General features: G+C 40.6%; 1 protein-coding gene across 2 annotated transcripts in view; it reads left to right on the top strand.

The window, feature by feature from the left end:
- The window catches only part of RPS6KC1 (ribosomal protein S6 kinase C1), an 84554-nt gene extending 62425 nt beyond the window's left edge, over positions 1 to 22129 (top strand). For both annotated transcript variants that reach the window (XM_031595690.2, XM_090135056.1), the window contains 5 exons: positions 3566 to 5143; positions 5415 to 5504; positions 16890 to 16972; positions 17786 to 17881; positions 20642 to 22129. In XM_031595690.2, the coding sequence (XP_031451550.1) occupies positions 3566 to 5143; positions 5415 to 5504; positions 16890 to 16972; positions 17786 to 17881; positions 20642 to 20752 (1958 nt within the window). In that variant the 3' untranslated portion in view covers positions 20753 to 22129. The remainder of the gene's footprint in view (positions 1 to 3565; positions 5144 to 5414; positions 5505 to 16889; positions 16973 to 17785; positions 17882 to 20641) is intronic.
- The last annotated feature ends 3424 nt before the right edge of the window (positions 22130 to 25553 follow it).

Below are 25553 nucleotides of genomic sequence, written 5' to 3'. Positions count from 1 at the left end.
TGATACTATATTAGCATGGCTTGCTAATGGGTTTTCTTGATCTTACACAACACATGGGGAGAGGGGGAAAGATTATTAGTATGTCATTCATAAAGGCATAATTATATACCCAGATACAAATATCACTCTTGTTTGACCCTGGATTGGACATTTTCAAAAAGGAATAAAATGGTTGTTTTTCACTATAGAACACAATTATTGAATAGCATTTATTTACATAGTTCCATTTGACCAGGAGGCCAGTCTTGAAATATTTGTGTGTAAACATATTTGAACATAACTTTTTTTTTTTAATATTTACTTGCATTTAACTAGAAATTGGAGTTGCAGGAAGTAGTTATTTTCACTATGATTTCTCAGTCCAAGTGATTATTAATAAGCAACTTCTTTCTTAAGAAGGTAAGATAATAACATGTTTACTAATGGAAAATGAATCGTTGTAGTTCTCTTTTCACAGATAGAAAGTTGTGAATTTCTGAAAGCTATAAGGATAAAGGGAGATTATTTTTTGTCTTGTGCAAACCCTATTCTTGCTGAAAGCATTTGAAATCAAACATTTTTTAAAAAACAGTTTGAACTTCTTGACTCTTCCATTGAGTTTTCTGTTATGTTTTGAAGGGCTAATCTCAACATATCTGTTTTCCTTCGTTAGTCCTTCTTGAGTTGATTCCTTCTTTAAGCTGTACTAAGACTTTGAGCAGAGGCCAAGATGTAGTGGAGACTGAATGAAATCTTGCATTAAGTGAGGTGAAGGGAGCAGAAGACAACTGCACCAAGAGCAGCTTGACCTATGCTTGAAAAATGACGTAGTGCTGAGGAGAATTCTTTCACTATTCATGCTGTCAGACAGTCCAGCTCCTTTCTATCTTAGCACAGGGTATGAAGTGTTTAGTTTGGTGACAGACCTTCAGATGTGACATGCAAAAGCATACCTGGTGTCCAGTAAGGACGCAGGAAAAGAATGTGAAGACAGACCACAGCAACAATGTATTGAGCTTTCTGGATCCCTGGGTCTAAGCTCAACCCAGACCTCTATTAAAAAGTGATTTTTGTACTACAGAGAAAGGACTGGTCAGGACAGTATTTGCATTTAAAGCCATTCCTGGAAGCTGAGATGCCGTTGTATCTCAGACACTGTGCAATGCTGTGAAAATGTAAAGTGAGTCTTTGTTGGTCGTGTTATGTGAGCACCTTTTGAAAGCTGAGATTTGTGCTTTCTTACAAAAAGTGCTGGGATAATAAATACTAGTTATATGAAGATGGAAGTAGTATTTGCTTGTATTAATAAATATAAAGCAGGTGAGATGGGGATGTCCCTCTCACAGGGACAAACAGTGTCCTGATTGTGTGGTGCTGCTGGCAGGACTGGGATGCTTGGCTCTTTCCCATGCATGCTGCTACTTTGCTTGTATCCAAGCAGGCTGGGAGTATGTTGCTGTCCCAGGAGGCAGCTTGCTTGGTGACACTGGCAGGAGGTAATTCTCCGGTTGTGCTTGGACCTTGTCTGGCTGCTGTGGCACGACATGCAAGTATTTGAATACGTGATATGGCTTCACTTTGAGCACTGTATGCAGGTTTGGGCACCACAATATAAGAAGTGTGTAAAACTATTAGAGAGATCTATGAAGATGGTGAAAAGTCTGGAGGACAAGGGGTATGAGGAGGAGCTGCTGAGGTCCCTGTGTTTGCTCAGCCAGGGCAGAGGAGCTGAGGGGAGGCCTGATGGCGGCTGCAGCTCCTCACAGGGAGCAGAGGGCAGCGCTGAGCTCTGCTCTGTGTGACAGCAACAGGGCCCGAGGGATTGTATGAAGCTGCAGGAGTTTGAGGAGTGTTTGGATAATGCTTTCAAGGCTTTTGAGCCCCTGGCATTTGAACACTGGGTGGCTGTGTAGAGCCCAGCGTTGGATTCACTGATCCTTGTTGGTCCCTTCCAACTCAAGATTCATTCAGTGATTCTACATCTTTGGGTGAATATCTGAAATGCTTATGTAATACAATGGCAAGTACAGCAGCTCTTGTTCCCTTCTATTTGAGCATCACTTCCATTTGTTCCTGTTCCTGACATACTTTCTTGCCTTGGAAAGTGGCAAGAGTCATTTTGACCCACTACATCAATTTGTAGCTTGCAGGCAGAAACTGTGGACTAATAAATGTAAATTGTCATATTTACATCTAGACTCAAGCTGCTAGAATTCCCTCTTAATATTTTTAATATATTTAGTTTTACAACAACCACTGAGATATCTTTTTTCCCTTAAAAAGAAGTCTTGTCTTAGCCAGGGGGATGAAGAGCAAGAAAACTCCACTTTATATTATTCAAATTCATTTTTAAAGTATCAAGGGTTTTCTGCCTTTGATAACTTAGTTTTAAAATACCTGGAAATATATAAAACCTGTTCCTAGGCAATGAAAAATACTTTCTTCTTTCATTGTCCTTTTTAAAGGAATTTTGCCTGATAAGGAGAGTGCTTAAAAATAACTATTAAAGACTCTATTTTGGAAAAACATAATATAAATCTCTGTTTTACCCAAAGAAGTAAAATAAGAAAAAAACCACACCAAAAACTTTGCAGGTGCCCAGCGGGCTGAATATTTATTCTTTTCTTCTACAAAGATTGTTTGAACTGTACTTTCTAGAATTTTTATAAAATTTTTAAACTGAAATGTCTTGTCTTTGCATTTTTCCTTAAGTTAGTAAAGGTGGCTCTCTAGCTTTTCAAAGACAAATTCTTTGCCATATGCAAGAGATGCAGCAGTAACTTCTTGATTCATTTTTTTTTCCACTTCTGTTTTGTAATCTGTAATATTTCTTATAAATGAGAAAAAATGAGTTTTAGAGTGTATTTTTTTTTTAATTTCATGATTACTCTTGAAGCTGTATCTTTTTTTTTTTAGAGTTTTTGATATGAAGAAACTGGTTTGCCTGTATAGTGTAAAATATTGAAAATGTTTTCTTAGTGCAGCAAGGCATAAAGAATTTTCTTAAGGCCTGACATTAAAGGGAGAAATTCATCTGTATTTAACTAAAAAAATCAATTTCTTCAAAGAGAAACAGATCCTTAAAATACCTTACTAATGTGAGGTATTTCCCTTCCACTCACTGAACTCACTAATCAGTAGTTTTTAGTCTTGTCTTCCCTGATGTTGCTTATGAGCTTGAAGCTGTGATTCAGAACAGGCAGAACTGGTGATGAGTACTCCTAAACCATTTGATCTTTCCCAGTTTATGCTTTCTTTTGAGACAGCAGATGGAGAGAGCAGTCACCACCATACGACTTGAGACAGACTCTGAAATGAGACTTTACTGAAGGTTTTATTTTTTTATTTTTTAAAAAAAGCTTAATCTCAGATGCAGCTATTTAAATATTTATGTATTAATACAAATCCGCTTGGAAAGCAAGTTGTGGTCCCTGTAATTACTTCCTCCTGAGGAAGTAGATCCAACTTGCTTTATGGGCTTAAGGAAATAGTGTGTTCTGTCAATATTGACATTTTCCAATATCACCATTAAACTGATTCTGTTCTGAGTGATGTTAAGAGACTTCTATCTCTTCTTTTCTTGCAGGAGGAAAACTGTGGTCATATGTCAGTAAATTCTTAAACACGAGTCCTGAACAGAGCTTTGAAATTCCTGAAACCAAAACATTCAGTTCAACTAAAATTCTCCTGGAGCGGCCGACGCCCAGCCCTAAAGAAATGAGTAGCAGCACGGATTCCAGAGAAAGCTACGGGGAGAACATGCTGAAGGTGGTACCGCTGAGGAGCAGCCTGACGCCGAGCTCTCAGGATGACAGCAGTAACCAGGAAGATGGGCAAGAGAGTTCAAAATGGATGGACTCAGCATCCAGCTCAGAAGAAGAGTGCACCACAAGTTATTTAACGTTATGTAATGAGTATGGACAAGAAAAAATTGATTCTGGCTCTCTCAATGAGGAGCCTATGGTTAAAGTGGAGAGTCAAGATCTGAGTATTAAAGAGAAAAGTTCTTTACAGAAATGCACTGTTGTTGGCAGTGATAGCTTCAGCTCTCATGTTCCATCTCAGGAGCTAAAGCTTTTCATTGATGATGCTGAATCAGAAATAGCCAGTCCTACTAGGATATTGGACTCGCTAACCAAATCAAAGAAAAGTCCCATGGAACTCTTCAGAATTGACAGCAAAGATAGCGCTAGTGAGCTTCTGGGACTGGATTTGGGAGAAAAATTGTATAACCTGAAATCAGAACCTTTGAAACCATTGTTCTCTATGCCAGGACATGACAGAAGCTTGGATGCCCTGGAGAACAAAATGGGTGTGAGAGCTCAGGACACCGTAAGCAGGGGTTCAAACGACTCTGTGCCAGTTATCTCATTTAAGGATGCTGCATTAGATGATGTGAGTAGTGTTGATGAAGGAAGGCCTGATCTCCTGATAAACTTACCTGGTATGTCTGATGCGACTGAGGAGGCAGCAGCGTCAAGACCTGCCAAGTTTACAAAAACTGATATGGATGTTTTAGAAGTAAAATTATTAGAAACACCCGATGTCCTACAATTAAATAGTTCTGCAGAGCAATGCAAAGCATTTAATCAAGAGCCAAATCACGTGACACAAGGACTGGGTGATCCTTCCCCCAAGGAAGTAAATGGACAAAGCGGTGTCACTCAGGGAGCTCTCGGGACCCTCTTTACTTCTGAACCAGAGGTAGGTAGTTCAGAAGATGGGGCTCTGTTTCAAGGGCCTGCAGCCTGCTCCATAAACATGACAAGCAAAGAAGAAAGCGTGTTTGTTTCCAACCTGCTCTCAGGTGCTCAAGATGTTAGCTTGGACAGAGACACGATAAGAAACGAAGCAGTGTTGCTGTTTTCTGATCAAACTGAAGACTTTGGGAAAGAGGAAACAAACCTGTCTTTGTTACCAGCAGCTGAAAGTGAACAGACAGCACCAAAGAGGGAAGACAAAATAGCAGTAGCAGGGGAGAAGGATATACACCAAATTTTTCAGGACCTTGATGAAAGATTAGCGATAACCTCCAGGTTTTATATCCCAGAGGACTGCATTCAAAGATGGGCAGCTGAAATGGTTGTAGCCCTTGATGCTTTACATAGAGAAGGAATTGTGTGCCGCGATTTGAACCCAAACAACATCTTATTGAATGATAGAGGTCAGGAACTTTTGCAAATGCATTTCTTTTTATTCGCTGTTGCTTCCAATTAACTGAGTAGGCGTTTTATCTTGTAATTAGTATCTTCATTTCCTGTCTAGAGCTTCATTATCAGTGCAGCAAATTCACCCCCAGTAATAGCTTCTAGTACTTAATGATGCCATTATTCTTAATGATACTGTTTTTAGCTACAAAAGGAGTAATTACAGTTCACTTCTGCAGAAAATGGAAGGGAAAAATGTTTTGATTTCTCCTGTCGTTTTGTTTTTAGGACACATTCAGCTAACGTATTTTAGCAGGTGGAGGGAGGTTGAAGATTCCTGTGACAACGATGCCATAGAGAGAATGTACTGTGCCCCAGGTTAGAACAATCACCTACAATGTTTCACTTGGAAACTAGATAAGCAGCTTTCATTTTCTCACGGAGCCTTTGTAACACAGAGCTCAAGAACATGCAATATCAATAGAATTTTATTTTCCTGAATTTCTTAAAAAGCAAGAGAGTTTGTAAATGCTTTATTGTTGAACTGTGTTGTTGTTAGAGCATTTCCATAAAGTGTAATTGCATTGAATGTCTTGTTTAAGGAAATTTTTAAAATGTTGTGTGTTCTTTCAGTGGTTTGTTATGTGTGAGTACATCCTGATAACTGGAATGAGCAAATGGGGAAAGGGCAGAGTGAAAAGATGACACCATGAGCTTTAAAAGCACAAAAAATTTATACATGCAAAGAACATAGAAAAAAACATATCGCAGTATGAAATACACAACCCTAATAGGCTCAGAGATGCCTCTGACATTTTTGATGAGCTACAGTGGGCTTTGAAATAGTTTAGAGAGCTCTTTTCTTAGAACTGCTTTCATCAATCATGAGGGTGATAAAATCAATATCTCTTGGGTTTTTATAGCAAGGATGGCACTTGAAACTGGTCCCTCCCTCTTTTACTCTTTCCAATTTATTTTCTGCTATTATAGTTGTCTAATGGTAGTGACAGTTATGATCAGATACTTTACTTATAACTTTGCATTTTAAACATTTTATAGGTAGCTTAAAGAAATGACTTTTAGAGTTAAAGTAACGACACTGATGCTATTCAGATTTTCAGTTTGTCTTTTTGGTTCTGAATTTGAAATGCCAGTGTACGCTTTCTGCTGAGTGCGTGGCCTGGCTAGGCTTTGCAACTTGGTGTGCAGATAGTCCTCAAGCTGAGTCTGCAAATGGGCTTGAAAAAAATTAGCTGAAGCTGAGTGAACGACACAAGGCAAAAGTTGAACTTAGTTTGGCAGCTGTTTGTTCTGTAACTTGGTTCCCCCCAACTGAAATACAGCAAGAAACTGCTCTTTGTGAATACAGGTGGTTGTATGGCAACAAAAAAAAGAATCCCAGCTCTTGAGATTAACAGTAAATAAAATCTTTGCTCTCCAGGTGCAAGTCAAAAGGGAAGTGGCAGATATTACAGAAAAACAGAAAACAAACGCTCTTTTTAATGAAAGCAAAGTCAGCACTATTGTTCTACCCTCACCCCACTTTAGTTCAAGAGCAGCAAAACTGAGGAACCCTTGATTTGAGAACCCCAGCAATTCTTGTGGCTGTGGAACAGAAACGTCCTGCTTGCCAGTATGCAGTCTGTTGCATTAGAAGGAGGTGTTTTCCTGCCTCCATAACCCAGGCCTGTACAAAGCTCTCCGCAGTTGAGCTGCCTTAAAGATGGAAGTACAGCCTTTTCCCACCTTGTCACCATTAATAAGCTGTAAAAGTCAAAAGCCTAATTTTTCTGTATTTTAATGAGGATCCAAAGAGAGGTGGTTTTTTTGCTCCCTGAGCTTCAACCAGCCAACGCCTGTGGTAATTAATTGTTTAGGAAGCAGGCAAAATAGTATTTAGAAGTCCCCAAAAACAAGAATAAAGTTTTCTGTGCCATCGTTATTTCCACGTCCCAGCACAGGTGTGGTATCCATCTGGATTTTTTTGGTTAAGTTTTTTCTGTGTCTGTAACTGGTGAGCTGCAAGATGAAGATCTGCAAGTGCAAGTGTTAGATAGATGCAGGATGGCAGGATTGATATTGCTACGTGAGCCTTTCATATTTGATCTTATTGTTACCTGTTGAAGTGTACGCCTTCTATTCTGAGTTAAGGTTTAGTATGTGCACCTTAGATAATGTGTGCAGCTGAGATGGAAGTAGCTTTCTTATGGCTGCTAGAAAACATCCAACTGTTATTAAAAAAGCTCCCCTTAGTGGGCTTTCTTCAGCACCACTGCTACGTTACAGGAAAATAAGCCTTATGTGGACAGTCATTTTTCCTTTTAAGAAACGTTCTATGGCCTGGAGCCCATGTCTCCTCCTAATCATGGCAGCATTGCCCTTCAAGCTGCTTCTTGGGTTAACCATTTTGAAGTTAGTTGTGCATCAGTTCAGAGTGCTTAGATAAATTGAGAAAGTTGGATTTTATATTATTCTTCTTCAGTTGCTCTTTCAAATTGTTTGTACATGTTTCTCATAGCTTGCTTTTTCCTGCTGAAGGAAGAGATGAACAAGTGATCTTCACAAAACTTAGCCAGGCCCTATGATTTTTATCATCATTGCAACACGGTGAATAATGAAGTAACTCCAAGTGATCTCCATCTCGTTTTGGTGCGTCCAGCAGCTCAGTGGGCTGTAGGTGCTGTGCCTCTGGGTACCTGACATCTCTTTACACTTCAAGTGAAACTCAGCTTGTAAAATTTTACCTTTATGTGTTTAGTTTGGTGTCTGTTTTCATCTGAATTCAGGATAGAATAGGATTTGGGTGCAGAAAGCCTGTATTTAACAGACTCTTGACGTTTTGTTATTTAAATGGTCTCATTAAAAGCAGGCAAGAAAGGGAAGACATCTTTGTCACAACGCTGTCCTTTAGGGTCTGGTGTTATGGACTGAGTACAGATGATGACCCTTCTTGAGATGCAGTTGTTTTTCTGCAATAATAGTTGAGAAACAAATTTTGCAGGCAGAAAAAGAAAAAGAAAAAAAAAAAAAGAACGTGGAAGTTAAATAGATTATGTGGTATCTTCAATTTAAAATAGTAGGAAGTTGTATTGCAGAGTTATGTGAAATGCACAAAAGTGTATCTGAAATCATTTTATCTTTTTAATTGCTAAGGTTTCAGGTGTTAATCTTTTACATGATATGTAAATAGTACTGAGCAGCAAAGTTCCTGAGGGTGTATTTAGGTTTTAAGTTGCTTTATTGGTTGAAGGAAAATGTGGAACCTAAATCCTACAACTTCTATGTCAGAATCTAATTTCTGGAGGGGGTAAGGATGATAATGTATTAATGCTGAAGCTCTTCAGACTTGAGGAGGGAAGAAGTCCCCCTGTGTGGGTCTGGAGGTGGTGGTGGAGGTTTTCAGTCCTCGAGGATGGGGCTCTGTGAAAGCCAAGGAAGGGCTCTTGGTTCAGAGGCAGCGGCCAGAGCCTTTCTGCGGCGAGTAGCCGGGGCTCGCTCAGCTCTTGTTATCCTATGAAAAGCAGAGAGGAATTGTTAACGGCGTGTGTATAAAAAGGATTATGCAACGTAGGTATAAATTAACAGAACAAATGCAAACATTGTAAGCGTAGAAGTGTCAGAAGGATGGGAGAAGAAACAGTTTAAATAGCCGCACTCCATTTCCTGCTGCCAGCGTACTTAATTTTGTTTGCAAGAGCAATTGTCAGTTTTCATCGTGCATAAATTAAAAGCGGGGCCGGCCGTCGTGCGAGAAGTTGCACTTCTCCTCCGGGGGCGGCAGGTGGCATTGTGCCATTGGAGGATGCACAACCGCTCGGCAGGCTGAAGGCGAGGTTTACTTGCAGCGACTCGCACCTCCGGAGTTGTGCTTAGAGCTCAGTGCTGCGTTGCGCTGCTGTTCGATGGCAGAAGTCTCGCTGCTGCGTAGTTGTACTCAGTCTGAGAGCTGGTGCCGGAGCCGCTCCGGGACAACAGGGCTGTCTGCAGATGCCTGGAAGTAGCGCCCGCGCTCTGCTTTGATGGATGGCCAAACCAAAGCTTTGCTGTTCACCTGTGATAAGTCAGATGTTGTTTCTCTAACCCACAAGGGAAATGATGGTTTATAAATCATCCCTGTAAGCTCAGCACCGCTTCAAGTAAATCTGAGGGGGAGTTGGCCAAAAATAACGTATTTGCTTTTAAAGAAGAAATTAAGTGCTCATAAGTGAGCTGTTCTGCTGCACTCATGTGGTTAAGGTGACAAATGTGAGATCCACCTGGGTTTTTTTGGTTGGCTTTTTTTTTTTTTTTTTTTTTTTTTCCCCTTCCTCTTCTTTTAAGTAATTCTGTTTTCTGGATGTTTTAAAGTGTGCTGATGTCTGAATACAAAGTTATTAGCAGATCAGATGAGAATGATTCACTTCTGTTTAAACAGCCCTTTGCTCTCTGTGCCCCCTGAGAACTCTTATCACTTATTTGTTCAAAAAAAAAACCCCACAAAAACTAACAGAAAATCCCTCACATTATCCACCTACCCGGTGGCTGATAGAATCAGCAGCGTGTATCTCTTTATCTCTTGGTTAATGTGCCTAGGTATTCTGAAGGGGGAAAATTCCAGTAACAGATTCAATTTACAGGGACAGAAACTTGAGCAAATGCCAGCCTAGCAGGGGGGCCATTATTCTGCACTGTAAATAAGTTTAAAAAAGAAACAAACGCGCACACAAACCTGTGAATCAACATGTTTTGGTCTAATTGAGGGAAAAGCAAGATAGATGAATTTTGAAATGCAAATGATTACCTTCTGTTACTTAAGTATTGGTTTTGTCATCTTTGTGATCTTAAATATAAAGTGTTGTTACCTTTTAAAAAGAGTAGTAATTATATTCCATTTTTGATAGTTGTGAGTTTTAAAATAAAATTGGTAACTTTTTTTTTTCCCAGAGAGCCCCTTCTAGTATGCTTGATACCTGTGGGAAAGACAGAATTGCCTAGAGCCACAGACTAGTCGAGCCTGTGTGCAGCTGAAACAGATTGTGTTGAGGATTTACTCGTGAAGAGGAATCTTTTAGGTACTTTTTCAATCTAACCTGCAAAGCAGGATGTTACAGTGGCTTGCTGGTCTAACCTAACACGTGGATGCAATTTGTGAACGAGGTGTTTTATTTGCACTAACTTCTCCTTCCAGCAGTGAGGCGAATTCTGTCTTATCCCTGTAGAATTATTAGAGGATGAGATTTCAGAGCTGTGTTTTCTTTGGAGTCTTTTTTCTTTCTTACCCAAACCATGAGTTTTCTCTGATTGTTTTTACTAAAAACCGGAGATTTGTTGAAATTGTAAAGCCAAAGTGAGCTTAGATTCATTGAAAATGTAAGTAGAAAAAATAAGCTTAGCGTCATCGAAAATGTAAGTAGAAAACTGGACATCAGTGATGCATCATGTTAGTCAGATGCTTTCACAAGCTGTGTGCTATAATCAAGCCTTATTTACACAAACTAACCTTTGCAGAAGCCTGCACGGAAATCTGTGATATATTTGGTTAGATCGAAACTGGTGCTAATTGTACACAATGGGAAACCTAGCTAAAAAAAGAAGGCTTTGCAGGTAAATGATTTTACCCCAAGCGGACCACTATGTTTCAGTGTGCAACCTGATTTTCATACTCCCAAACAGTCTACTTGTAGACAATTGAAAATACAGATGCGAAGTGCAGCTGATAATAACCTAAAACATATGGCATTAAAATAAAAATTGCTAGCGTGCTATTATCAGAGTGAATGCTATAATTTTTATTTACTGAAGAAAGCAAAAAATGGTCTGCCTCTATTTACCAAATAGATATCTGATGTTGGAAAACCTGCACGTTATGTGTATGTGTTTTGCAGTAGGAATTTGCAAGCACTCATTAAATTCTCCTGTTCTCTATTATAGTGGTTTAATTTGGAGTAGACTGTTTAAGAAGCAAAATAGCGGTGGTGGATTAAAGTGCCATTGACCCCGAGAGGTGTCGAGGGGTGGGTTGGTCTCAAGTTAGTGTGAGACTGGACTTCCTCGATGTTATCTCTGACTCTGTTGTAGCTTTTTGTGTGACGTTAATGTTTCAGGATGATCCTAAAGAAAAAAAGGGTCGGGGGAACGGGGCAGATGAATGGATTTAGAGCAGCAAGTGTAAAAGGACAGCGATCTTGATTTTAAAAGCTCTGACAATAGGAAATGGGACTGAACATTAACGCGACGACTATATGGCTGTTGTGAATAAGGAGGAAAAGTCTGAAGCTGCAGAAAAAGCAATGATGATTGTGAAGCTGGGAGTAACGACTGTGCAACCCTTCGGGGGTGTACAGCTCTCCAAAGACCCCGGAGTGTCCCAAAGAGAACAGTAGCAGCTGACTGCTCCCAAAATAGCCAGCTGTCATAAGCCTGGAGAAGGTAGTTGAAAGCAAAGGTTTGGAGAGGGCAGCAGGTATTTTCTAAAACAGCACGATGTGGCTGGGCACTCAGGCATGCTGCAAGTACACTGTGTGATGTAGCTGAAATACCTTTTCCTTTGGCTTTTGCAGATTCTCTAACTAGTAAGCAGTGAGATGTACTGAGGCTGTTGATTTATAAGAATCTAGTCTTTTAATCTGGCTGACATAAAGGGCATCTAACAACTCTGGAAGAAACTGTAATTTACCTGCAGTTGTTTTCTGTTGCTGTTATGTTTTAATAATGGAGCTGAAACTTAAAGATAGTACAGAAGATGCCTTTCAAAAATAAATGGAGATAGCTGAAGGGTTAAACAGTGTTTGCTTTCTTTTGTTAACGGAGCGGTAAAAGGTTTCTTTGTCTGTATGGCCACCTGATTATTTTAAAGGAAGTTTTAATTCCATCTTGGGTTGCTAAGAGGACAAAAAAAAAAAAAAAAAAGAGTTGCTTCTAATTTTTTTTTCTGTTAATGACGTGAGGAAATTTCTTCCAAAGAGGAATGTAGAAGCTCGCATGTTATTGATACCTTTAAGCTGAAACTTCCTATTTTCATACTTCATTTGATCTTAGCAGATGTTCATTGCACTTGCTTCACTACTTTATTGTTTAAAGACCATGATAAACTTTTTATACTTAAGAGTAGATGGTTCAATACTGTGCTTTATAAATTGCTAAAGCATTTTAGGCAAAGCATTATGACTGCTTGCGTGATATATTATTTAGTGAGTGTATCTTACACCTTGGCTGACTGAATCTACATAGAGTAAATTAGCTTGGATTCATTTTCCTTGGTTCTCTGCAAATGCTTCTTTACATTTATAGATATTAAAATAAGATAAAATAGTAAGCTTTTAAAATTAAATGAGTGTAAGGTAAATAGAATTTCTGAAGCGACTCTAATGGATTTTCATGCAACGCTGTTTATCTTAATGGCAGCAGAAGGGAAAATTTTGTGTCTGGTGTTTTCAGGGTGTTGGACAAGTCCATTTCCTCCTTAACTGTGCTAGACACCTGACAGCAGTTCAGATAGATGCCCTTGTTTTCCTATCAGTGCAGAAGCAGTACTTGAAGGTATGCTGTTTCTGCTTGAAATGCGGAATAAAGGAAAGGGATCCCCTGGCTTTTGAAAATCTTATCAATCCATCGAGATTCAAATGCTGCCTTCTTAATTCCATCTCAGTGCAATGCTAATCCTGACTCTCAGGTGTTTGGATAAGCAGTTTCTCCGTGTAGACCCTGTTTTCTCATGAGCTGATTTCAGGTCTTGTTCCTAATTCAGATGCATCTTTGGATGTTACAATTTATCCTGCAAAGTTTGATTGACTTTATGTTCCTTGTTGTTTGCAAATGACCGCGGCTCAGTTGCGCAGTGAATTTCCAAGTCCACCTGGCCAGCCTTAAGCCTGGCTTCTTTTATTTTAGCGTTTGTGTGAGCTGGTCAGGAGCCATGGAAGAGACAATTCTTAGGAGAATATATCTGAGGGATAGTAGTAAAAGCCTTTGAAATCCTTCAGAATGAAAGGATGTATTTTGGGTTAAGGTCCAGTAGAAAGAATATCAGCGTCGGTGTTAACAATGTTATCAAGGGTGCGTGTGTTCAAAAGATGTGAAGTTCTACTCTTCTACTTTGGAATTGGCACTTCTGTCTGAAAACACAGCACATTGTCAGCTACAGATCCCGTATCAGGAAGTGAGATAAGTACTGAGATAAGTATGGAAACACTAAAAAAAAATGGCTTTTCAGTTGAGACCAGCTGCTCTGGAGAGACAGTGCTGGATAGAGAAGCTGTTTACCTGAACCATCTGCCTCAGTCTGAATCTGTTAGCATTTTACAAATCTCCTTCCCTTCAGTTTACCCCAACGACTGCTGTTACTGTTGTTTCTGTGCAGGAATTGAGCACGTGTTGGTGCTAGCTACTATACGGACATATGCTGGGAAAGGAAGAGAAGGAAGTTTTTCCTTTTAACGAAGTTGAATAAAATTGGTAGAGCTACTGATTTTATTTTCTCACCTTGCTTTTTGTTTATTCAGTTCAAAAGGATCTTGTATTTGAAAATAAGAATATATTTTTTTCTGCAAATGTTACAGTGTTGGTCCTAGAAACACCAACACTACGCATGTGTGTGCGCATGTTTATGTTTGTACAAATGTGGACAAGGTCCTTGATTTCAAGGTTCATGAAGTAAAGAATTGGCACAAATATCCCCATGTTCTTCACTTAGGCTTATGGGTCACTACCATTTATTGTTTAAATTACTTTGCTGATGGATTGAGATGAAAATGTTTTCTTAGTGAAGGCAGATATTGTAGTTCAGATTTATTGCGACATTAGAGCTTTAAAAAAAGCATATGCCCTGTGTGGTGTATTACATTAGCTGGCTACTCTGTATCACTTGAAAGCACTTCATAATCTATAGTTTCTAAATTTTCCCATGATGTGTAGTTGAGATAAAATGCAGTAATATTGATGTGATATCCTGAACTTAGGATCGGTGTACTGCATCAGAAGTAATGTGACCTGTTCAAAGTAAGGGAATGTAAACAACACATGTTTATCTGTAGTATTCACATTGATTTTTGTGTTTTTATTTTTAAGGAAAACATTCATGTTAGTCCAAAGTAAGGAAACTGTGGGACCTAGGGAAAGCAGCAGGACAGCAGACAGTGGATGGTGGGAGAAAAGTGGAGCTAACATTTAGTTTTTGTAAAAAGGGGATTTAGATGTTCCTTTCAGCTGAATTTTCCATGTTCTCTTCTGTGTTGGTTTAGATGACTTATCACAGACCCGTTTCTGTTCTGTGTATGAGAACCCAGCCAGAGACTTTCCATACATCCCAGCCTGCACAGTTTGGCCATTCTCTTTTTATCCCAATTCTGTTGTTTTGTCACAGATAAGAGGGATGGAAGAGTTTAGTACTCTTCTTGCAAGAGTTCTGCAATGTTTATTTTGGCTTGATGTGTACTGGAAGTGCTTCTATGGTTAAAAGTATAAGTTCAGATTTTGGAGAAGCAGACTTTAGTTTACTTCTTGACTCTTGCTCTGTGTCCATTTGCTTGATCAGTGAGGTAGGGTTACAGCAACTTCTTGTGACACAGTGTGTGTTTCTGTGAAGAGTGCACTGTAAGTTTGATGCTTCAAAGAACTGCATCAGCACCTGCAACTGCCAACATGAAAGGACCAAAAATTAGAAATGAGTTTTCTATAATATTTCTTTTCTGTGATCAGAAGGACCATTTTTTCACTTATTTATTTATTTATGTATTTATTTTAGACTGTTATTCAAGAGGTCCATCCCCTTTAAATGTTAGTTCTGAGGTTCCTTCATTGTCACTGGGGAGGAATAGACTATCTCCTTTTGGGGCATTATGTTAAAATTTAAGGTATGTCAATATGGGGAGGTTACTGGCAGTATGGGAGTTGAGAATGTAGTAATCAGTTGTAATTAACTCTTGGTTTAACTGTCCTTATCCTCAAATGATTTCGGAATTGGACTTGTAATAAAAACATCCATTTGTTTGGAAGACACAAAGAAAAGAAAACTCTAAAGATGCCTGAAGTGTTTGTCTTTAGATTTTAGTTTGCATATTATGCTGCTTTTGAATGTACAGCATTGGATCATTTAGCACTAGGAAATCACACTCAGACTGGAAAGGCATTTCTACTGTGTAGGTGTTACTGGGAAATGCTATAAAAACCTTTTAGCAGCCATTTAACATAGAAAGGCATGAGGGTTTTTTTTCCCTTCTTTTTTTGGATGACAAATGTCACGGAGGTTTTTCTTTCTAAAATAAAATTAAGTTGTAGGAGCAGATTTTGATTTTCATATAAGTTGTCTCAACTTACATTGAGATTATTTAGATGCATGCCTGGGATCTTAAAACACGTATGAAACACAGTTAAACCAATAAGTTTGTCATGTGACTGCTGTTATATCTTTGTTAAGTGTTCCTCAATACTGATTGAAGTATCAGTCTATAAGGAGCGGGATAAATGCCAGCATATGGCACCCTTACAGTGATATATTGGAGAGTCAAATGCCATTAACTGTACAAAAAAACTTCACTAGGAGTGATGTCCTACCCAAAGAAGCAGTGTGTGATCCATCCTTCTGTGCTCTTGCAACAGTGACCTCAGACTCATCCTTTGAGGTCCTGAGCATCTCCCCCAGAGGGAGCTTTCTGCACACCCCCTGCTCAGTGTGTACACTGCTAGGGAAGCTCTGGGATGATGGTGTTCCTCCCCCTGATGCTGGAGTCTGACTCATCTGTAGCTCTCCTTGGCCATGCTCACACTAAGCTCCATAAAGTGATGAGCAGGATTTTTCTAATGAGCTGCAGTGCTTTTCACAGTGATGGCTGTGTGACTGTATGCTAATTGGTGTCCTTTGTTGGGAATCTGGTGTGCCTTTTGCCACCAAATCTGTTTTAGTACAGCTTCTGCATCTTTGACAGTCAAAATGAAGATTTCATCTTCGTTACAATCTGTTTTTCTGACTGATATAGAGCAGACTGTGTGGTGTGTTTGTATTTAATATTTTTTGCAGTTGAAAGCCTGAGTCACTGAAGGCCAAGTTTGCTGCATGCATCGTGCTCTTATACACACAATGGCTGACACAAGTCCCACCTCACCTCTCCGCTACTGCTTGATCGTGGGCAGCAAAGGATGGCACTGGATTCTTGCTGGTTGCTAGGGAAAACTTTTTATTCCTAGGTAGCGAAGGTGAGCTCGGGCTGAGCTGTAGCAGTGCAATTACTGTCCATGTCTAGGCTGTGCGAAGTAGATTTAGCATCTCCATCTCGTTCTCAGCAGACAGGAGGCTGTTGTGAACAGCCTGCTATGGTGATCACAGCACAGAGTACGGGTTGGCCATGAGATGAATCCTGCCCTCCAAGACAAAATTAAAGCGTGCAGTTGACGATTATAAACTCTCTTGTATTGCTTTTATGGATGCCTCAGGTCAAACTTGCCAGTCTAGCTCTTCTAACCAGAGTAAATTCTGTAAATGTGTTTTGCTTTACCATCTGTCACTGTCCAGTTTCAGTGCAGCAGAATCCTAACCATAATTCCTAAAAGTCTTGAAAATGCCTGTGTGTGCAAGGAAAAAGCAAATTATGCATGAAATGTGTAGTGTTGCTGTGTTTGAACAATGCAATCTGTAGGTGGCTAAAGGGCTAACTAAATTGCAGGCGTAATGAAAGCTCTGTGGTATTTAGTATATGTTCTGTCAGCATTAAACAGTCACCTTGTAAATATATGTTAATTTTGAAGGTGTAACTGACCTTTTTAATATTAATTGAAATGTCTCATGTTTAGAGGTTGGAGCTATCCTAGAAGAGACAGAAGCCTGTGACTGGTGGAGCCTGGGTGCCATTCTTTTTGAACTGCTCACAGGGAAGGTAGGGGACAAGCTACATTATAAAATGGGCATGCTGGCCAATAGTTTCTCACAAGTGGTTTGCCCAGTTTTGATTTTCTTCTTTCTTATACGCAGATGTGCTTTGCATAGCAGAGTATCCTTGATCTTCTATGTCTTCATGGCCATGAAATTAAGCATGCTCAAGCTTCAGAATAACTTGATAAAGTTGCATCAAGCTCAGGACTGAAAAAATAGCCAAAACCAATGCTGTCCTCTCAACTGCAGTAAAATCAAAACTCTCTAATAGCCCTCCTGAACATTTAATACTTTTTTTTCCCTGGCAGATATCTTTGTTTCAGCACTATTCTGTGGGATAGTTTAAATTTTGTGTGTTGCAGTGACATATTAATTCAAGCCTGAGCAGACTCTCTTGGTGGATTGCCTACACTGGGAGGTCTCAGACTGATGTGGTGATGCAAAATTATCTTACATTGAAACAGGAAGATACCACCACCTCTAAGGAATGCTGATTTCAGTTTGTGAAGACAGGGTGCTCAGTCAAATTGAAAAATAGTGGCTTTTTGGCAGTTCCATGTGAGGAAAGCAAAGTTCACCAAACTCCAAAACTTTTCAAGTTTGAGCAATAGAACAAGAGCATTATGATGTAAATCTTCTAATGGCAAACCTCTAGGGGTACTTCAGTGTCTGTAGAGGTTCCTTTCAGAACCAGTATTTCAAACTAGGAAGCACTGAAATTTTAGCTGTGTGTGCTAATTGACATGTATACTAGAAGATAATCCAGCACTACATTTTTTTGAGTTAACAAATGTATCTGACTATTTTTTTTTTCCAGACCCTGGTCGAGTGCCATCCATCAGGAATAAACACTCATACTTCTTTAAGTATACCAGACCATGTATCAAAGGAAGCCAGATCGCTGATTCAGCAGGTGACTGTGGGGGGAAAAATCATTTTCTATGGGTACACATGCACTTCAGATGAATACTTAGATATCTGAACTGTTCTTGTGGAAATTATTGTAAAAAGTAAAAGCTGCTGATGGGAATGTGGATGGGTCTTTTGTCGGCAAGTGATGATTTTTGCCTGACTGGTTTGTTGCATCTGGAAACTGACTTCTGCTTCCCAGTGCTTCTGTAGAAAACCAGAGTGCTTTGCTGTTTCTCCAAAGAACAAGTTTAGTCAATATTGGGTGCTTTGGCAACACTATTGGTGATACATGGCCATTTTAGGAATTCTGTCCTAGCTGTTAATGGAAACGTTTGTGATGAAGTGAATTAAACTTGAAAATACCAAAGCCAATCAAACAAGATGGCTCAGAGTGCCATGAAACCCGTAAGGCAATGATTTGAAATGTCAACCACTTGTTGAAAATCTGGTTGAAAATTTGCTGTGCTTCAGGAAATTCTGGGTGAAGGACTTGCAAATGTGAATAGTCTGACTTCTGTAAGAAGAAGATAACTGCTAGGTTAGACAAAAAGCCAAATGGGAAACTTTAAAATACAGACAAACTTCCAGAGTGATATACCACATATTTTCAAACTAATTAGATTTAAGTTGTCACAACTGAGGAAAATAAATAACTTGTCTGTGTAGAGTCTTGAATTTCAGGTAATACTGTCTTCCTCCCTGTAGTTAATTTTGACCTAACTGTGCAAGTGGGGCCTGGATCAGACCTATTCCATTTGAGCTGAATAAATAATAGACGTGAGCTGTGGTGTTCAGCTTTGAGTGGAGAGTATCTGGCTAGTGAATATGTACAAAATGTCGGAAGAAACTGAATGGAAGAAAATAGAAAAATAGTTTCTGAAGAAAATGAAGGAAGGACCTTTTGAACATTCAGCAAGTCAAAAGACCTAGTGACTGATTTCTGCACTGTTAGTTTTGTATGATGAGTGGAGAGGCAACCCGAAGTTTGAACCTCCAGATTTGAAAGTGCTTTCACGTGCATCTCTGTGTTTCTGGCAAGGATAGGAAGGGAAGTGATGAAAGAAAAATCCCATCTTTGTTGAACCTGCATTTATTTTGTTAGATGGTAGCAAACTGTTGCCCTCACCTACAAGTGCAACGTGACTTAAATGGATAAAGAAAAGCAAAACGAGCTCAATGAAGGGAACTCTTCCCTTCTAATACTGAAAATGAAGACAAACAATGTCATGGAGTTCACTCTTCCCTGCCAATACAGGATTGTTCTGTGCAGACTAATGTATTGCCTGTTTTCATATATGCCAAAGAGTAGCTTTTTTGTCTCTTGGAATGTAAGTGGTAGAGATATGTCTGTCACTTTCAGATATATTGCAAGACCATAATCTGTTCAGAGGACAGTCACCTTAGTGCCTGTTAGGTTAAGCCTTCTGATGCAGGTTGGTGACGTGTCAGGTGGAGGTTCAGCTCTATGAGCTAGTAAATCACATTTCTGTTGTGTGACTATCCAAGGAAGCTGCCATTCATTTGTTGAGGAAACCTTGTCAGGAAAAGGAAGAAAGCTCTCTTGGCATGGATAGTAATTTGTCATTGCGACTTTCCTTCCCTCCACTGCCAAGGTCAAAGCATCACAGAATAACTCTCTGCGTTCAGTGTTCAGCTACACAGAGTTACAGTTCAGCAGAAGGCAGAGGGACAGTGGCAGCATCAGCTTGTGCTGTCTTGTGGAAGATCTCAGAGCAGCACCATTTACTGTCATCAAGTTACCTTTACTATGTGACATTACAATTGCAAATCGCAAAGCTATCTTAGAATGTGTAAATTCATATGTTTATTGAAGTAGACTCACTTAGATGTTGAGTGCATAAAGATATGAGTACACACTGTTCCAGGAGACAACTGGGAGAAGTTATCCTATTAGCTATTGCAGAAAGAGCAAGAAAGAAATCATGCCTTTGTACTGAGTGTAATTGAATAGAGGATAAACAATTCTCTGGAAGTGCAAAATATTTTTGTGTGTCTTTATTAATATCTTCAGAGTATTACCTTTGCATTCCCTTTTATGTGGATTGATATCTTTAAACAGATGTAAATATTGTGATTTCCTTTCCACATGAATTCAGCATGTGATGTACAACTAGAAAGGGAATGAGGTGCTGAATCTCAGGAAATTTCCATGGAGCCCTTACGCTGTTGTTTTGTTTGTTTTGTTTTGTTTTGTTTTTTAACCACTGGGATTTTGATTTTTCAATCTTAATGCATCTGTAGAACTCTTTAAAAACTTTTTTTTTTTTTTTTTTTAAAAAAACAGAGAACTGACTGCCATATTTTAGGAACAACTCACAACTTATGAAATGGAAAGTTACAGACCAGCGTCCCTGATGTAGCCTTATTGCAGTGGTGTGAGCAAAGGTTTGCATGAAGCAAATGCAGTGGCCAGAGTTCTACAGATGTAGGCTCTGGCTGCTGTTCTCTTTTTAAAAACGAGGTTATGCTTAAAATGAAGTCCCAGTGTACAGTGCTTCAGGGTATTGCATGCTGTGATCAGTACTCTCTGAAGACTGTATCACTGAGACTCAAGGAAAAGAGAGTCTTCCATTTACTGCATTTTAGGAATTTCAAGTATGCTTCACACTCTTGAAAGTAACTCAAAGAGCAGGAAAACGGTGGGATATCCTTTACCTTAGACCTTTACAGAACTTTTAAGCTGTTGTTTTTGTTCTTACTCACTGAATCGTATATATATATTTTTTCTTTTTATATCAAGCTTTTGCAGTTTAATCCTGCGGAGCGTCTTGGTGCTGGCGTTGCTGGTGTTGAAGACATCAAATCCCATCCATTTTTTGCCCTCATAGAATGGGGAGATCTGGTGAAATGAGAGATGTGCTCGCCCTCCGAACAAACTCAGGTCAAGTGGACAAGTTTCTCTGGCACAGAACAACACCGACTTTCTTCCTTCAGGTGTCCCAAATCCTTGGACGTTCTAACTGAAGGACGCTGGACCAATCATGCCAAAAGCAAACACTTTTAACAGGACTCACCAATTGTGCAGGGTGCTAGCTTATTTTTATGGCAACTGGCTGCTATGTGTGTGTAAGTCTTTTCACCAAAGGGTGATATGTGATGAAGCTGCTGCATAGCATGCTTAGCGCTGCCAGACTGTCAACTAAGTGACAGTGCCCTCCTGGTGCTTTGTCTGGTGATGGAAGCGTCTGTAGAGTATGCCAGTTGAAAATATCTTTTATACTGTATGTCAGTAGACCATTTCCCTATGCTAAGTGCAGCTGGAGGAGGGAGGGGAACAAATAATTTATTAATGGTATATGCTGAATGAAATACTAAAATGCTTTCTGCAAAACTTGACACATTAAAAATAGTATATCCATTAAAAAGTAAGAAAGCTGTTGCATAATACTGTGGAATGTGTCTTGAAAATGGCATATCACTTCAAACAGTGGAAAGAGCATATAAAAGGCAAATAATCCTGTCAAATGTTGTACTTTGTTGGCTGGCACTGTCTGCTTAAAACTCTTGACTCTGTTATATTTGATGAGCTACATGTTAACGTCACTACAGAAAGGGAGACCTTTCCCTCAGCCGGATAAACACTGCTTTTGCAACTTGATAAGGAGCAAGAAGACAGAGTGCTAAATAAATGTATAGATTACAAAAGGAAAAGCTCTTCTCTCGTCACTGCAGCCACTACTTAGCACTTAATGAACTTCACTTCCTCTAAGTGTCCTATTTTTAACCATTTCTTCAGGAAAAACCCTTTATTCTTGTGTTCTGCTTGAGGAAGCTTCTGAACTTTCTATTTGTTAATGATCTGAATAAATCAAAGAAAGCCTTCACCCACTCTGCTGCTCGAGCAGGAAGGACCTGGGCTTTGCTCACACTGAGTGACTTGGTGTCATCTCTGAGCAAACCCTGGTGGGTAAGAGCTGGGAGCGAGCCAGCCAGCTGACCTGTTTGCTTGTTGTTAAGGTCCAGAGAATGGGAGAAGGACACAAGGGATGCAGAATATTGTGCTGTGGTTGCTGCTAATCAGCCATGCTTGTATGGGTTCCCGATGTACAAACACTGCACACTGTAATGTTGTACAGATTATGGATCTGTGTTCTTTTCTAAATGTTCCCTTTGCTCTCTGTCTGTTTTTTTTTTTTTATAAAAAAAACAAAACTTCTCCCCAGCTTTATCCGGAGAACAAAGAGCAGACTCCTTTGGGAAAATGAGGTGACAGCAATGATTTTTGAATTGACTTTTTTTTTTTTTTTTAAGGGGGGGTGGGGGGGAGGGAGCTGTATCCTTCCATTTGTATTTTAGCAGCGCATTTTATGAGCATTCCCCAAAGTGCATCTGCACAGTCTCCATCTGTTAGACACCAGGTCGGTGTATTGAAATAAAGTGGAAAAGGAAAATGCTTCACTTAAACAAAGGAAATCTGGAAACTTTTTTTTTCCTTTTAAAATTATTCCACTCCCCTCTTTTTTTGTTTCTTCCCTTTCTTGTGATCACCGGGCCAGCAGAGGGGCTGTAACAACACTGCAGGTTGTAACCAGGTCATTGGTATCACCGCCTACGGAGCACTGTCCAAGATTACATCACTCTCAGAAACTGTGCTTCAACCTACCACCCTCTGGCTTCATAACAGGAACTCCCTCAGGTGAGCCACAGGAACGACTTCCTGCGCCGAGAGGGTAGGAAATCTCTAATGCAGAATCCGAACTGATGCAGAGCTTCCTTCCAGTGCTGCCCCGGCTGTGACTCTGGAGGGCTCATTGCTCAGGGGAGGACTCCATCCCTCTGCCACCTGCCTCCATCCTGGCGACTCTGCGTGCTGGTAGCACCTCGTCGTATTGTTGGATCCATTTAGCTGTCCCACTGTGTTTGTCTGGCAATAACTATTTAAAAAAAAAAAAAGTAAAGGGTTTTTCCGTGTTACCTTAAAACATTTTCTTGTTCAGATTGTGCCAGGGTTGGTTATAGGTGAAAGCAGTGTGAGCAAGCACAGCAGGACAAGCAGCAGAAGGAAAACGCTGCTCTAGCAGGAACCAAATGACCAGTGACTCTCACTGATTTGGTTTAAGTAATGACACAATGAAATATTTCTTTTTCAAGTGCAACATTGAGTAATGAGGAAGTCTAGATGAGAAGGAGCAGGACATTTGATAAGACAGTTTGCTGTAACTGCACCTTTGCGATACTGCTGTTATTCATAACCTTACCACAGCTTCAGATAATGATTTTGCTAAAGACAGCACAGTCTGGAGTTAATGGCACATTAAAAATCTTGGTTTTATATATAGATAGATAGGTGGTGGATTCTATTTTTTGTTGATATTTATATATTTCCTTTGTACCTAATCAATGGCTTAAATGACTTGGGAAAATATTCTGGGTTATCTTCTCTCTGGTGCTTGTTATGAGGTCCTGTGGTGCACATCTCTGTTTTGCTGACTGCTGAGAAGTGCTGCGTCCATTCCACCTTCTGTTACACCTAACGGCTGATAGCAAAGCAAACCTGCCAGTTTGTTCACAGAAATTCCTGTGAGACGATGTAGTACAGTAAAATACACATATAGATTTTCTCATCCTCATTTAGGCAAAGCAGATGACGTGCTTTGGATGTCTGGAAGTGATAATTCCTTGCACCCCATTGAACCACTCCATTATGTTTTTGTCTCCTACTGAAAAAACCTCAAAGAGAAAACATATGAAGGCTCTGTGACCTTCTCTTTCTTTTTGGTCCTCTGTGACCTCCTCCTTTTTTCTGATCGCTCCATCTCCAGCCTCCTATTCACTGACCTTCTTTGACCTTCTAAGACCACCTTTTCTCTGACCTTTTCCTCTCCTCTCTGCTCCCGTCTTCACTTTTAAATCTCTTCCCTGCTCTTCTTGACTGTCTATGGCCTGCTGTCACCTTTTTTTTGACCCTCCTTGACCTTCTCTGCTTTTCTTGGATCTTCTCTGACCTGCTCTTGTCTTCTTGGTCTGTTTCCTTCTCACCTCCTCGTCTTGATCTTCTCTCTGTCCTTCTCTGGTTGTCTGCTCTTCTCTGACCTTCTTTTTCCCTGTGTTGTCTGATGTTCTCTTTGCAGACTTCTGACACCCATGACCGTCTTTTCTTTGACCATCCTTTCTCCGATTTTCATTTTTAAACCCCTTTATCTCTGCTCTGCTCATCTCTGCTCTTCTCTTCTCTGATAGACCCTGGCCTGCTTTGACATCCTCTGAGTGCTCATGGTCCCCTCTCCACCTTCTTTCCCCCTTCTTTGAGCCTTTCCAACATTCTTTGAGCTTCTCCTGATCTTTGACCTTTGGCATTGAGCTGGGTTGCTGTGAAGCACACCAGAGCCCCCTCAAAACCTAAGGGAGAAACTGTCTCTCGTGAAATGTAGGGGATGTAACACTGTTTGCTTTATATGGCTGTATTCACAGCTTCTGTGCTTGTTGCCTAGCTCCTCTATCTCCTGTGAAAATCACCTCTCAGACAGCAGTTATTGTCATGCTGACTCCCCGCACCCCTTTGGGATGCTGAGTTGGCAGGGTTAGCTGCTCTGGAACATCGACTCGGCTCTTTTCTCCATTTCTAAACCTGTTCCTTGGTGCGTCCCCGCAGAGAAGGGCAGCGGGATGAAGAAGGCTGGGAGGTCAGCCTGCTCTAAATGAAGCACTCAGCATAACAACGCATAGGGAAGTGCGAAGTAAACCTCTGAGGGCTTTTTTTGAGTGTGGTGTCATTTGTTTTTTCAAGGACACTAAGTAGGAAGCCGGAGAAACAGAAACTTCCTCTCTGGTGAGATTTATGGCAGTGATTTAAGCAATAAAATGAAAAAGTGCACTTGTTGGTTTCTTGGCATCTGTGCTCTCCGTGTGGATTTTGCTGTGAGGTGAATGCAGCCCTTTCTGGGCCGTTGTTTGGGCCATGTCTTCCACCAAATGTGGGCGGGGGCCTGGTGCAGCTCTGCTGCAGAGGGAAGCTTTGGGAAGGGAGCAGAGCCAGCTCCTGGAGGAGGAATGGTGCCTGCTCAGAAGGCCTGTGCAGCTGCTACTGGTGCAGTGTCACACTGGCAGCACGAAGCCATCTCTTGCACAGTGGGGCCATTTGGTGCCTGGGCCACCTACAAGAGTGGAGCCGGGGAGCCCAGACCCAAATGTGGGGCATCCCCAAGAAAAAACACAATTCTGGTGGATGGAGGAAGTGGTGGATTTGGTCCAACCTGCTAGTGCTGTGCAGTGAAATCCCTTGCACTGCTGCTGTGGGTCAGAAGAAGCAAAATTAGGCACAGCAGAGAATGGTCCAGCCTTCCAGCAGCAGGCGATAGCTCCATGTGCTGCCCCAATGGGACCTCATGGCTTCTTGGCAGACTAGAGGCTGTCCTCCTCCAAAGGCAGCTCTGTCTCCATCTTCTTGGCCCAGGGACCTGTCAGGAGGGATTAGAGCTGCTGCCGGAAGGCTGTGGTGGCACCATGATGGGCAGGAGAGCTGGGGATGTGCGCACTGTTGGGCAGCAGGGAATTGGCAACCTCTTGGGAAGGCTGCAGGCAGGTGCCTTGATGCTTTGCGAGATCCCAAGTTTGGCAAGTCTGGGAAACGACCTTCTGGGGGCAGTGCAGTAGGCAAGCTGATTGGCAGGTGGCAAAGTGGGATAAAGATGGGCCAGCCAGGGAAGGAGCAG

Source organism: Phasianus colchicus, chromosome 2 (genome assembly GCF_987193195.1).
Source record: "Phasianus colchicus chromosome 2, bPhaCol1.hap1.1, whole genome shotgun sequence".
Taxonomy (NCBI): Eukaryota; Metazoa; Chordata; class Aves; order Galliformes; family Phasianidae; genus Phasianus; species Phasianus colchicus.
Note: the sequence above shows the minus strand (reverse complement) of the source record. Positions and strands in the feature narration are given on the sequence as shown.